At 35.3% G+C, this 15,470-nt stretch overlaps 1 protein-coding gene across 4 annotated transcripts in view; it reads right to left on the bottom strand.

Annotated features, from left to right (window-relative positions):
- Positions 1-15,470, bottom strand: part of LOC110132251 (ubiquitin carboxyl-terminal hydrolase 9X-like) — a 144,579-nt gene that overhangs the window by 50,532 nt on the left and 78,577 nt on the right. For 3 of the 4 annotated variants that reach the window (XR_002312416.2, XM_020885471.2, XM_070464605.1), the window contains 5 exons: positions 14,554-14,794; positions 14,098-14,247; positions 13,216-13,336; positions 3,095-3,225; positions 2,641-2,919 (listed from right to left, as the gene is read on the bottom strand). Coding sequence is in view for 3 of the 4 variants with exons in the window: in XM_020885471.2 (XP_020741130.2) it covers positions 2,641-2,919; positions 3,095-3,225; positions 13,216-13,336; positions 14,098-14,247; positions 14,554-14,794 (922 nt within the window). In the remaining variant the exon portion in view is untranslated. The remainder of the gene's footprint in view (positions 1-2,640; positions 2,920-3,094; positions 3,226-13,215; positions 13,337-14,097; positions 14,248-14,553; positions 14,795-15,470) is intronic. The other variant, XM_070464606.1, reaches the window with a different exon arrangement.

Genomic DNA, 15,470 nt, shown 5'->3' with positions numbered 1-15,470 from the left:
GTTTAACCTTCTGTTTAACTTATTATTTATATTGTTATTATAATTATCAAGCACATTTTATTTAAAGATCAACTTGCTGCTGCTGCTAAGTCACTTCAGTAGTGTCCAACTCTGTGTGACCCCATAGACGGCAGCCCACCAGGCTCCCCCGTCCCTGGGATTCTCCAGGCAAGAATACTGGAGTGGGTTGCCATGTCCTTCTCCAAGATCTACTTGCTAGGTGCTACTAAATGAGATTTCAAACAAAAATTGCATGAAGCAGAGTTTTAGTACAATTTCAGAATCCACTGCATCTTCAATCAGTTAAACTCTTCGGTCATTTTTAATATTAGAGCCAAGTTACTTTATCTGCTTAGACTGTTTCACTTAAAAAAAGAGAGAAATAAAACAGACTGAGCAAATATATTGATTAAATGAGATGAAGTATAATGATTAACATTAAAAGACTCAATGTATTTAGATGATTACAAATTTCGAATAAACTAGCCTGAACACATACATGAATCATGTAAGCTTCTGTTAGCTTTCGTCATACGGTGCCTTAAGCAATGTAAGGCATGTAACATTGTTTATGCCTTGTTTATGCAATGAATAAAACCATTTTCAAACTGTTAATTCAATCTAATTATTAGGGTTTATTTTTCAGTCAAAGTCTTATGGCACTTTTATACTGAAATTGTTGTTAATTAAGGTCACCACTGATATGCTGATTTCTAGTTCATTAAACTGAGATGTGGATTAAGCAAGTTTTGCAAGATAAAAATAACTATTTCCTTTCACTTATCAAACTGACAGAACTAAATATTCCCTTTAAAAAAACAAGGTCTCAAACTGTTCACTGAAAAGCAATTAAGGTAAAAAAAAATTTTTTTAAGTATAAATGTGAAAAAAACACTATGAAGTTTTACTTAAGATTATAAATTCTTAAATCCATGAGGAAAAAAAACATGGAATTAGTTTTATCAGTTACAGTATTCATCAAACTGTAACCCACTTCAATATTATATGTGGTCCTATAATAAACATTTTTTTAAACACTAATTTTTCACTTAGAAAAAATTGAACGTGGTAAACTTGAAATGTGCCTTCCCAAGTGGCACTAGTGGTAAAGAACCTGCCTACAAAGCAGGAGACGTAAGAGACATGGGTTCGATCCCCTGGGTCAGGAAGATCCACTGGAGAAGGGCATGGCAACCCACTCCAGTATTCTGCCTGGAGAATCCCATGGACAGAGGAGCCTGGTGGGCTACAATCCATGAGTCCACAAAGCACTGGACGTGACTTAAGTGACTCACCAGCACACATGTACCTTTGGATCCTTATAACATTTTCTAAATAGTAAGTCTTAGGGAAAAAGCCAAGAAGACATAAAATTGTCTTGTATCTACTTCAATAAGCCCCCACAGAAAGGATCATGACCAAAACCTATCAGTTTTTATGTAAATATACACAAAAGGAACAGTATAAAGCAGTCCAACTTACAGTGAAAACACAGCACTCTTAACTTTTTAAAAATTTACTTATATAAATTTTAACTTTTTAAATGAAACTTTGAAAACCATGCAAAAACAAAGAATATAAATAATCTTTAAGTACTAACTATCCAGCATCAATAATTACAAACAAAAAGCTAATCTTGCTGCCCACATCACCCCAGAATTATCTGAGAAAATTCTAGACATTCTAAAAGACATTTCAAAAGAAATGACTGAGCATATGACTCCCTCCTATTTTTTAAAAACCTCGTGCTTATTTTAATTACTTATTATTATTTTTTCTAGCTGCCCTATGCTGCTCAAAAAATCTTAGTTCCCTAATGAGGGGCTGAACCTGAGCCCTGGAAATGAAAGTGCTGAGTCCTTACCACTGGACAACCAGGTAATTCCTAACAACTCTTCTTTTAAAAAAAACCCGAAATACTAACATCCCACCTAAATAATAAAAAACAATTTTAACATCAAAAATCTAGGGATTATTTAAATTTCCCTGGTTAAGAACTCATTTCTAAAGAAAAAAATCTGTACCTCTAAGCCAGTTTTTCTTGACCATTTAATCAAGTCATCGCTTTTAATGTGAATAAACTCAATGAGAAAGGATGACACTTTCAACCTCTGCACCAAATCTCATGTCTTGATTTGCTTTAAGGATGCTACCAACATAAACAGTCTTTGGCAGTCATAGTGGTTAAGCTGGTTGGTGGGAAGAGAGGTGGGCAATTTGCAAAATAAATCTTTTTTATATAACCACTTATCAGTATATGCCTTTCAGGTACCAGGTAACAAAATATTAGTGTGAAGTTTTTGAGACTTAAAGGAAAAGTCAAAACAATAAAATACTTAAAGGTAATGAAATATTCTCTGAGGTGAGTGTAATCAGTACATATCATTCACATTTTGGGACTTCCCTGGCAGTCCAGTGGTCAGGGTACTATGACTCCAATGCAGGAGACACAGGTTTGATCCCCAGTCTGGGAACTAAGATCCCAAATGTTGTACCTCACAGCCAAAATAAAATTTACATTTCAGTATAAATAAAACAATACATTGAACTGAACTGAACTTGCATTCTGTACTTAAGCCACTGAAGGGTCTAATTTTAAAAATTATATCCTAAACACAAAGCATTTCAAAAAATTATTACCGGTGTTACGGGATCTGCACCGTCTACAACTGGCTGACAAGCTTCTGCTACAGCTCTAATATAGCCATAACCTACTGCAGTTAACAAGAGTTTGGCTATTTTAAGACCACTGAAGTATGCACCCCTTCGTGTTTCCATATCTGTATTTGGCAGGAAGTTGTTTTTTGTTAGCATACTCAGTACAAGGGATAAGCCACCACTTTTCAAGAAGTGAAACTGAAAGTCACAAGAATCATCTGCCAGAGGCATATCAGCAGGCATTAACAAGGCATAAACGACCTGAAAAAAAGGAGGGGGTGGGGAGGGACAGAGACTGTATTAAGTATACTTAAAATAATCTGTAACTTCTATTTCCCTTATTATTGCTAAGAAATTCCTAACCATTCCAAAAAATTACAAATCATGATGTCACCACATGATGAAAAATTCTAATTTTGAAAAGGAAAGAACCAACCTCTGTTAGATATAAAACTCGGGAAGCAGAAGTACCAAAGAAAAGTGAATCAAGAGATGGTCCAAGGTTATTTTCTCCAAGTTTTGCCTGGTCCAAACAAACAGCTCTTAGTTTTTCTACTATTGTGCTATCTGTAAACAAAATAGACATAAAGTAAAAAAGAATTGTGCTGTTAATATTTCATATTCAATATACTAGAGTATTAAACTGAAACATCTATAAATTCAACAAAGTTGAACTATAAGTTCAAATGTTACGCGAAATAACCAGATCTGGACTGCTTAATGATCAACCAGGCCTCTTTGTCAACTCAATATGTGATGTGCACAGCTGCTATTGAGAGACCTCAAATGAATATCTCCTCCTTCATCCACTGGAGACAGAAAAAAAAAAACCAAAAAAACACAACACTGAATAGGAATTAGTTCTGCTTGAAATATAAACAATGCAAGCTCCTCCCAACAAGGTTTAAATTACTTGTCTCACAGTACATTACACAAAAACTTTTAGCTTCAAGGGGAGGTGTATGTTGAAAAGAAAATGACAAAAGAAACAATTATTTTCTTATGTAAGCTGAAGTAAGAAAGGCAATTTATTTTCTTTTGTCATATATAAAGATATGAAGCTTAAAAACAATATACACAATAAAGAAACACTAAAAAGACAGTGCCCTCTTTGAAAAAAAGCTTAGCAGCAAGTCTGCATGACCTTAGATTAGGACAAGTGACAAGAGGTAAAAAACAGAGAAACTGAACTACATGAAAGGACACTATTTAGACAGTTGAAAAGAATATAAAGACTTTAATTTATATGATTTAATAAAGGATTTTATCAGGATTTACCAAAACCACTTATGAAACAGTAATAAAAAGACAAATAATCCAAATAAAAATAAGCAAAGACTGTGAACAGACATTTCCCCAAAGATATGCCAACTGTTAGTAACTAAATTATTAGGCATCAAGGAAATGCAAATCACAATCACATAAAGACACCACCTTCACATGTTGGTCAAAATGTGGAGAAACTGGAACCCTCATACCTTATCCTGGGAATAGGAAATGTACCACATATTTTACCACAACAAGAAAACCAAAACAAAACTAAGCAAATGATTTTGAGTAAGTGATTTTGGGGGTTGGGGGGGGGGGGGCATGTAATGAGTTGGTATTTATTAACTATGCTGCTCAGTAGTTCAGGGAAAAGCAATGTTAAGTTTGCAGTGATTAAGAAAACTGCTAATTTGTTGTTTGCATTATAAATAAAAATATGTTCAAATAAACTGAGAAAACTAATACAACCAGAGCAAAGTCTGATAAAATAATCACAGAAAAAGATTTAGGAGGAAAAATCTTAAAAAGCTTGTGGAAAAAGAAAACAGCTTATTGAAATGTAAGATATTTAAAACCTAGGTCATTCATTCACCGCATTGCTCATCAGCAAGTAGTTTGTGGAAAATATGTCAATCTATCAATGTACTATTAAGCAGCAGTGTCAATAGTGAACTTCATTTAGTTTCATGGACTTAACAATCTTTATTAACTTTTACTGGAAATATAATATGGGTATTCTAATTTGCCCTACCATATAGCAGTGCAGTGTTTTAGCAAAATAGTAATGTTTTAACTGCTTTACTAGCAAAGTGATTTTTGTTAAAGCTTAGGGTAAATAATAAAAAATTTTCTGAACAAAGAGAAATATTCTCAAACACTGTAAACAAAACCACAGACTGGTTTAGAAATTTAGTTTATGCTGCAGGTCTGATATTTCTTAGTGAATTTAACCTACAATTACAAAACAGTGCTAAAAATATTGCAGTAAAATCATTAAGATACCAACTAGAAAAAGCAGTTCGCCGTCCACACCTATAGGTTTTAGCATTCAAATGTTTCAAGAAAAGTGAGTCAACAATAAAAAAACAGAAAACAAAATGAAAAATAACCAAGGATTTCGTTGTTAAGATTCTAAGCTTCTACAGTTGATACCTAGTCAAGGAGCTAAGACTCCACACAGACAATGCATGGCTAAAAATGCAAGCAAAGTAAAAACCCCTACATGGTTCCAAAAAGCAAAATGTGAACTGACCATGCAGTGAGTACTACACTAAAACCAAGCTAATTAAGTGCTGTGTAAGCATACTCTTCCATAGTCTACCACTACTTCAAAGAATCTCAGTCTCTATTGTTTTGAACACTGCCTCAAATCTCACCTCTTATCTTTGCTGTTCGTGTTGGGCATAGTTTGTTTCTGTGAAAAAATGGCTCCCAAATAATTAATTGAACTGTCAGAGGCTAAGCAGCACAAAGTGCTGTCAACAAGAAAATCAAAAATTTAGTTCTTTGGGGCCTTCAGTTTTTTAGTTCTTTAAGGGCCATAAAATTGTTACAAATAAACTGAGCATTCACACAGTAAAGCAGAAAGAAGCTGAAATCTCTGTTATCACTGTCCCTGCAGTGGCTAATCTAGTCTATTTCATTGTTATCTTCTTGCAACCACTGGCAAAACATTAAGCATGTGGTTAGATGATATGTTCAGAGAGCATATTCTGACCAAAAGAAAACTACAGGAAAAAAGCATTTGGCACTCCATAAGAACTGAGGGGGTTCAGAGGAACAAAAGCAAAGAGTTCAAGGCTAGTAAGGGACACAGGTAATCTATGCAAAGCACTATGGCCTCAAGAATTTAAATATCACGTGATAACAGGCATGGCTGATGCTGACAGAGTATCATCATTTGCAGAAGGGGTTAAGGAATTCATGGAAGAAAATGGCTACATTCAGAGCAAGTTTTCCATTGTGATGAAACAACTTTGTTCCAGAAAAACATGCTCAACTCAACTTCTATTTATCAGAATACCAAGCTAAAGTTCAAGGCCTGGAAAGATCACATTACTAGTTTGTGTGTGGCAATGCAGTGGGTCTCATGACCAAGCCAAGCTTCCTTTGTTGAGGAAACAATATCCAGCCGTCAAAAACAAATTCAATAATGTCTGGGGCTAGCAATCCCACTGCTGGGCATACACACTGAGGAAACCAGAATTGAAAGAGACACATGTACCCCAATGTTCATTGCAGCACTGTTTACAATAGCTAGGACATGGAAGCAACCTAGATGTCCATCGGCAAAAGAAGGGATAAGAAAGCTGTTGTATATATACACAATGGAATATTATTCAGTCATTAAAAAGAACGCACTTAAAAAAGAACGCATCTGAATCAGTTCTAATGAGGCGGAGGAAACAGGAGCCTATTATAGAGAATAAAGTAAGTCAGAAAGAAAAACACCAATACAGTATATTAACGCCTATATATGGACTCTGGAAAGATGGTTAACAATAGCCATATATGCAAGACAGCAAAAGAGACACAGACCTAGAGAAAAAACTTTTGCACTCTGTGGGAGAAGGTGAGGGTGAGATGATTTGAGAGAGTAGCACTGAAACATGTATATTACCATATGTCCAAGTTTGATGCATGAAAGAGGGTACTCAAAGCCAGTGCACTGGGACAACCCAGGGGGATGGGATGGGGAGGGAAAGGGGAGGAGGTTTCAGGATGCGGGACACATGTACACCAATGACTGATTCATGTCAATGCATGGCAAAAACCATCACAATATTGTAAAGTAATTAGCCTCCAATTAAAGGGTTTTTTTTTTAATTAAAAAAAAAAAGTGTGCCTGGGGCTTAGCTATCTTGTCCTCAAAATGACTTCACAAGTGCTTCATTACCGAGGTGAATAAATACATCGTGAGAAGGAGACTTCCTTCATGGTCCTCCTAACAGACAATGGTTACAACCACCCCTAATCTCTGCATCACGTGGAAATGGTGTTCCTGACTCCTAACTCTATGTCACTGCTGAAACCAAGAGATTAAACAATTCATCAAATGTATCAAGATGATTTATACTTCATCTTCAGGAGATTCATGCCATTCTTCCAGGTAAATTTCCCTGCAACACCATGAATCTAAAAAGCTTCAACTGGAGAAACAACTGTGCTTACTAAGTTGCAGACTAATGACACTTTACAGCCCAAGACAATCAGTGGACCTCCGAAATCATTATGGGGTAAAGAAAGTCATTTATTTCAAGGGCTTCCTCACAATTAATGAAGGAGTCAAGAACCTCTTGCAACAACAAAGTCCTACTATATATAGCACAGGGGCCTTTTTTCAATCAATTCAGTTCAGTCACTCAGTCATGTCTGACTCTGAGACCCCATGAATCACAGCATGCCAGGCCTCCCTGTCCATCACCAACTCCCAGAGATTCAAACTCATGTCCATCAAGTCGGTGATGCCATCCAGCCATCTCATCCTCTGTCATCCCCTTCTCCTTCTTCCCCTAATCCCTCCCAGTATCAGGGTCTTTTCCAATAAGTCAACTCTTCACATGAGGTGGCCAAAGTATTGGAGTTTCAGCTTCAGCATCAGTCCTTCAAATGAACACCCAGGACTGATCTCCTTTAGGATGGACTGGTTGGATCTCCTTGCAGTCCAAGGGACTCTCAAGAGTCTTCTCCAACACCACAGTTCAAAAGCATCAATTCTTCGGTGCTCAGCTTTCTTCATAGTCCAACTCTCACATCCATACATGACAACTAGAAAACCACAGCCTTGACTAACTAGATGGATGTTTGTTGACAAAATATAGATGGATGTTTGTTGACAAAGTAATGTCTCTGCTTTTTAATATGCCATCTAGGTCATAACTTTATTCAATATTCTGTGATAAACAATAATGGAAAAGAGTAATAATAATAAAAAAGAATACCCTGAATGTTCCAATGCATCAATAAGTTGGAAGTTTCTTCCTAGGATGACACAGGATAACTGAGGAACAGATTAAAGAGCACAGACAAATTTCTACCAATAAGTAAGTTCAATTGCTCAGTCCTGTACAACTCCTTGTGACCCCACGGACTACAGCATGCTGGGCAGCGTTCTCTGTCCATCACCAACTCTTGGAGCTTACTCAAACTCATGTGCATCAAGTTGGTGATGGTCATTAAATATTTCATCCCACCTTCAATCTCTGCCAGCATCAGGGGCTTTTCCAACCAGGTTCTTCCCATCAGGTGTCCAAAGTATTAGTTTCAGCTTCAGTCTTTCCAATGAATATTAAGGACTGATTTCCTTTAAGATTGACTGGATTGATCTTGCAGTCCAAAGAACTCTCAACAGTCTTCTCCAACACCAGAGTTCAAAAGTATCAAATTCTTCAGCACTCAGCTCTCTTTAAAGTCCAACTCTCATATATATATATGACTACTGGAAAAACCATAGCTTTGACTAGATGAACTTTGTTGGCAAAGTAATATCTCTGCTTTTTAATATGCTATCTAGGTTGGTCATAACTTTTCTTCCAAGGAGCAAGCATCTTTTAATTTCATGGCTGCAGCCACCATCTGCAGTGATTTTGAAGCCCAAAAAAAATAAAAGTCTGTCACTGTTTTCATTGTTTCTCCAACTACTTACCACACAGGGACTGGACCAGATGACAGGATCTTCAAAATGTTGAGTTTTAAGTCAACTTTTTCACTCTCCTCTTTCACTTTCCTCAAGAGCCTCTGCCATAAGGATGTATCTGAGGTTATTGATATTTCTTCCACCAATCTTGATTCCCGCTCATGCTTCATCCAGTCCAGCATTTCTCATGATGTAATCTGCATATAAGTTAATCAGTGTGACAATACACAGCCTTAACGTACTCCTTTACCAATTTGGAACCAGTCTTTTGCTCCATGTCTGGTTCTGGCTGTTGCTTCTTGACCTGCATACAGATTTCTCAGAAGGCAGGTAAGGTGGTCTGATATTTCCATTTCTACAGTTTGTTGTGATCACACAGTCAAAGGTTTTGGCATAATCAATAAAGAAGTAGATGTTTTTCTGGAACTCTCTTTTTTGAGGATCCAGAGGATGTTGGCAATGTATCTCTGGTTCCTCAGTGTCATCTGAATGCAGCCTGAACATCTGGAAGTTCTTGGTTCACGTACATTGAAGCCTGGCTTGGAGAATTTTGAGCATTACTTTGCTAGTGTGTGAGATGAGTGCAATTGTGCAGTAGTCTGAACATTCTTTGGCATTGCCTTTCTTTGGAACTGGAATGAAAACTGACCTTTTCCAGTCCTGTGGCCACTGCTGAGTTTTCCAAATTTGCTGGCATATTCCATGCAGCACCTTAACAGTGTCACTTAGTATTTCAAAGGGCACAAATGGAATTCCACCATCTCACTAGCTTTGTTCATGGTCATGCTTCCTAAGGCCCACTTGACTTCACATTTCAGGATCTGGTTCTAGTTGAATGATGACACCCTCGTGGCTATCTTGGTCATGAAGATCTTTTTTCTATAGTTCTGTGTATTCCTGCCACTTCTTAATATCTTCTGCTTCTATTAAGTCCGTATCATTGGTGTCCTTTATTGTGCTCATCTCTGCATGAAATGGTCCCTTGGTATCTCTAATTTTCTAGTTGGAGATCTCTAATTTCTACCAAAAAGGAACTCAGAAATCTGCTAACATCTTCTACAGATGATAATGATAATGAGGCAGGAGATTAAGCAGAAACAGAACCATCAATCTGGACACCTGAAAAATGCAGCACGTTTTCAGCAGGCAACAGTTTACCCTACCTTGCTTTATTTTACTTGCTGCACAGCTCAAAGTCTTAAGCACTGGACCACAAGGGAAATTCCAGGCACCGACTGTATAAAAAAATACAGTCCTCATATACAATCTTTCCCTAGAGGTTAAGGAAGCCTCTATGTCACCCAAAGTATAACAATATGACTTACAACTACTGTTAATTTGTTTGATGATCCAAATAAAGAAGAAAAGAAACAAATTCTTATGTCAATGTTTGTTAACTAAAGCACCTATAGTTATGAAGTCTCAACCTTGTACTCTTAAAGATTCTTAGTCTTTAACTGTTGCTGATCCTGACAACAATGTATCTGAACTTCTTCAAAATCTCAGAGTTTAGAATCTGAACCCAGTCCTTCCAATATATGATCCTTTAATATATATCAATGATTGGAGTTACCCTGGTGTTGAACACCTTAACGACAGTGTCACACATCTTACTCTTCACAACATCAGGTCTGTAGGCATGTACTGTCATGAACACTGTCATCATTATCATTACGAGAGATTTAAAAAAGAAAAAATATTGGATAATGTTAACATAGCATATGTTTGTAGCATAATGGTGGTAGATGGTGAAAGTTTGTTATTTTCTTATACTTAAATTTTCTATATATACTTTTGCTTTAAATACTGTTTTATTCAGTCAGTTTTCTTTCAGCTCATTATTAGAAAGCAATTTATAAGTGTAAGAAACATTATGCTTAGGGTCCAAAAGGGGCTCACAGAGTATTATTAAAAAATGGCCCACTGTGGTAACCTGACAAACAAGGGATGAAGTCACAGTGGCCACAGTGCCCTGGTGGGCATCCTGTTTTTTCCTTAAAGCAATAGCCTGTTTTTGTCTGCTGGTGCCAGTTTATCAAGACTACATGACAACCCAACAGTGAGATACCTCCAAGAGGCGAAGGATAAACTAAGGCCTTCAGGGCACAATTTCCCATTGACAGGGTATAAGATGGAGAGGGAAATGGCAACCCACTCCAGTATTCTTGCCTGGGAAAATCCCATGGACAGAGGAGCCTGGCAGGCTACAGTCCACAGGGTCACAAACAGTCAGACACAACTGAAGTGATAGGAAACACACACACAGAATATAAGAGCTAGCTGTAAATGGTGACACACCACAGAGTATAAGAAGGGTTGGCTGTAAACAGTGAGAGACACACTCACACACACACAGTGACACACACACACACACAGTGACACACACACACACACACACACACACACACTCTATAAGCACACACACTCTATAAGAAGAGCTGGCTGTAGGGTAAGCACTGGTTTCTCACTAAAGCCAGTCACTTTCTCTCACTCTCTTTTTCTCTGCGCTCGCCTCAGAGTTAGTTATGCCACTGCCTCTGTTTACTATGCAGTTAGACCTAGCATCTGTACCAAACAATCACAAACTTTTCTTGTCATTATTCACTAAACAAAACAAGACAACAACCATTTGCAGCTTGTTAGGTATTATAAGTAAGGTAGAGATGATTTAAATTCAACAGATATATTTTCCAAACTGAGATTACAGTTCCTGTGGCATTTCAAACCTTGAATTAAGTGCAAAGGAAACTCCATTATTTCAAAGTCCAATGAACAACGTAATTGAAAAGCTTCCAATCTAGCCTAAAATTCAAAGTGATTAAGCTGCAATGCAATGACATAACAACAATCAAATATTAAGAGAAAAATTAAAGAAATATAAATGCCTTTTATATATGCTCATGGAGCATTACCTGTTTGCGTGAAAACCATGCCAAAGACAAAATAATCTGTATTTTAGAGACAAGCAATAACAAATGAACATTTGCAACTGATTTGATAAAATGGAACACAGACTTTGAACTTCAAAAAGTGTTATAATGCCTGAAAGAGTTCCACGACTTCCATTAGTGGACCCATATCATAAAAACTGCACTATATGATTTTTAGCTTGAATTGTGCTAATAAAAACCTCTGTGATAATTTGTTTTCCTTTATTTAAGTACCTACATGGTATCCTTGATTTTCATCTACTGGTCCACAAAACCTAACATATTTGCTACCAGTCTTTAACAGGGAAAGTTTTCTAATCTTTGCTAAAAATGTTACTGGAATAACTGGTGCATCTTGAATGGATACAATCAATTACATGATGAAAATCTGGCTGCTAATTTTCTGCTTTACATTTTTAATTCTGTATTAGACAGTAGACTGTCTTTATTTGAAGGAAATCACAGTATCATTCTGGAGAATAACAAAATATCAGATCAATTACTCTCATATAGTTAAGAAATAAAAAGTTTTTGTAATATATTTCCTAATTTTCTGTAACTTTGTGAATTCCTCCCAGTAATAAGACATGGTTGGTTTTACAAAACATAAGGCTTAGATGAACAAATATTCTATTACGGTACAAACACATCAAAGTGTTCATAAAATACAACAAAACTGTAAGGAAAAAAAAAAAAGATAGTGAAAATGTTACAATAAGCTAAAAAAGTCAATTGAGAATTACATCAACATAACCTTCAAAAGAAAACTGTAATTAGCCAAAACATGAAAATGAATTTAGTAAATCCAACAGGACCTTGTGATGCATAATGTATTTTCAAAAGCATAAATAAAACAATGCCAAAAATATTAAAAATTTCCAAATCTCTCGTGTGTGAAGTAAGAAGTTAAATCACTTGACTGACCAAGTGCACTAAGCAGTCACCACCAATAAAAATAAAACAATTCTTCCTCTCCTAAAAAAATTCATATAAAGACAAGTCATCAGATCTCAACTAAAGGTTGAGAAAGAAAAAAGAGAAAAAAGCTTCTCCACAGAAAAAAGATTGATAAAACTGGCTTTAGTCTTCCAGATGGTCAATACTGCACGAAATTACTATGGAAAGTTTCAGCCTTTAATTCTACGCTCAAACTATTATAAGTGAAATGAACAAAAACACTATAATAGATTAGAGTTCAGTTGCGTTGAGAAAAATAATTTTTTATGTTAAAAAATTTGCTTCCCATATAGCTTTCTGTTTGTTTCAGAAGGTTATGCTTCAGCAAACTGAGGACTAAGTGTGAAGACAGAGGTGTGCCAGAGGGTCTATCATACAAAAGTTGTATAAAGAAGTCTGAGAATAATGATATCCAGGAGAAATAGACTGGAGCAAAAGAAAAACTAAGAAACAATACATCTAACCATGTTGAAAATTGTTTTAAAAAATTACTGCAGGGAATGTGGAAAATTTAATAATAAACAGCAGAGAAAATCAAGCAAATAATAGGCAGTGATTTTTTTTTTTAAGTTTTTTAACTATATGCCCTTAAATATGTTTAAATGGTTCCCAGAAAATTTCTCATCAGCAATGGTATGAATGATATATGATCAACACTACAGACTATACCACAAGATATGTATTAAAAAAACAGTATTTATTTATTAATTATGTGTCAGAATTAGCAGCAGAGTGCGGAGGGAAATGGGGAGGTATTTTTCTTACCCATTGGCATAAGTTTCATAAGTATTCTGGCTCCATCTCTAAGAGGTGGTATATTCAGATTGCTACCTAAGTCAGCGACTTGCCAAAGGAAAGAGATGTACCTGGGATGTTGTGACATTATCTGAAATACAGAATACGAAAAGTATACACCTATAAATTAGGTCAAAAAATTTTGTTATTCAAAATTAACCTATACAGTTTCCCTAAATAAATTTTCTACTTATAAATATCATCTTTTGCCTATGCCATCTTTACTATCTGAAACTGTTGGCCTTCCTTATCTTGTCACTTTTACAAATCCACTGATTCTTCATAATGAAAATACAATCATTTATTAAATAAGCCTTCAATGCTTCTCTGAATTCTATACAGTTCTCAAAGCTATTTATAGAAGACACTTCATCCTTCAGGGGTAACTACTACAGACTAAATTCCTAATCTAACTGTTGCAAGGAGTCAAAATTCCTCTTACACAGAAGTGGTACTATCCCAGAATAAGTCTTATGAAAGAGGGGTAGACAAAAAGTGAGAAAGGGCTGTTCCTTCAGATGTAAAATTACTAAGAAAATGAAAAAAAAACAGCAGATTGTATGTTTCTGTAAAAATGATTCAAAGGAAAGGCTAATTTTCTAGAATATATGTTTTGTATTATCCAAATGTAATCAATTAATTCTTTCCAAATATAATCCTATATCCATGGGGAAATTTTATTTTAAAATCCAACACCAAAAAATTCAACAAGAAGTTAATATTTAACTGTATATTTATTAGATATTTGCCCAATCTAAAAAACATGTAAACTTGTTAAGAAAACAGCCATTCTACACATTTCTCTGTATTATCAAAGAACAATGTAATGCTTTGCATACAATATCTACTCACCACCCCAGGCAAACAACTTTCCACTTCTGGTTTAGGGCCATCACTGTAACGATTACAATGAGTCCCAGGAGATCCAGTTGAGGAATCAGAAGAACTATCAGGGCTGGAAGGCATATTGCAACTTACTTGTGTAAGTTTGGCCGTAATTATCTGAAAAATGACAGCATATATAAGTACAAAAGATAATGGAAAATACCTGCACAAAATATAAACTATATCATAAAGCTAAAAAATATTTCCTGCTTCAACTTTAGACAACCGATTAAAAAGTTAAAATAAACGTAGTTATCTCCTCCACAACACTACTGTCAAGACATCTCCTACTTAAGGTTATAACCAAAACACCTAACAGACAAGACTGCACACAATTAGATGCTAAATAAATATTTACAAACAAGTGAAAAACAGCCTCCATGTTTAATTTTGGGAGAATATTTGAAAATTATGTGTACTTACTGATTTGTCTTTTAAGTTCAGCTGTCCAATTAGCTTTCTGTCATCTTCAGAATCTATTAATTCACCACCTACAAAGAGTTCAATTTTTGTATGGGCTACATTTGCCTTAATACGATTGAGAATACATCGTCGTACTGAACCAACAGTATCATTCGTATGAGACCATATATCCAAATCATCAACCTGTCTGCCGTGGTTTGGAAACCGAACTATGAGAGAGAGATGTTTACCACGGAATGCTCTGTGAGAGAAAAAACAGTAATATTCAAGAGATGGTCAAGACAAAAATTTGAGAATTTAACATTTCCTTCCTAAGAGGAAGGTAGACTGATTTTGCATTTAGATTATAGAAAATAACAATTTTATGTTTAATTATTAACAATGTAACTAATCTTGAAAGCACAATGTGACTATACTCCATTGCTATTAACCTTTCTCTCTACCCTGCAGAAAAAGGTTTCTTACATTAAACTATAATACAGACACAAATAACACATCAGTTAATCTTAAGCTATAAAAGCTCACTTCACCAGGAATATTTTTAAATGTGAAAGAGACATATGCTTCAGCTTGAGTGTAAACAAAAACATTAAAAAATGGATTTTTCCACTAAAAAAATTTTGTTAAAAATTCACCCCAAAATATTTATTAGTATATTCTCTTCCCACAGGTAAGATACAAAGTAAAAATCACATTAAAGTAACTATTTTACATTTTTCATTTGAAAAATGTCCTCAGTTTTAAAAAATCTAATGATACTTATCCTACAAACTTTCCCAAAACTAGAACTTCCATTTAAAGCATTATTAAATAATTTAGTATGTTTATTTATGACATATCATTTATATCCTATAATTTGTAATATATTAATTCATAATTATACCAAAATGATTTAATGAATTATTTTATGAGTTTCT

This window comes from Odocoileus virginianus, unplaced genomic scaffold (genome assembly GCF_023699985.2).
Source record: "Odocoileus virginianus isolate 20LAN1187 ecotype Illinois unplaced genomic scaffold, Ovbor_1.2 Unplaced_Contig_32, whole genome shotgun sequence".
NCBI lineage: Eukaryota > Metazoa > Chordata > Mammalia > Artiodactyla > Cervidae > Odocoileus > Odocoileus virginianus.
Note: the sequence above shows the minus strand (reverse complement) of the source record. Positions and strands in the feature narration are given on the sequence as shown.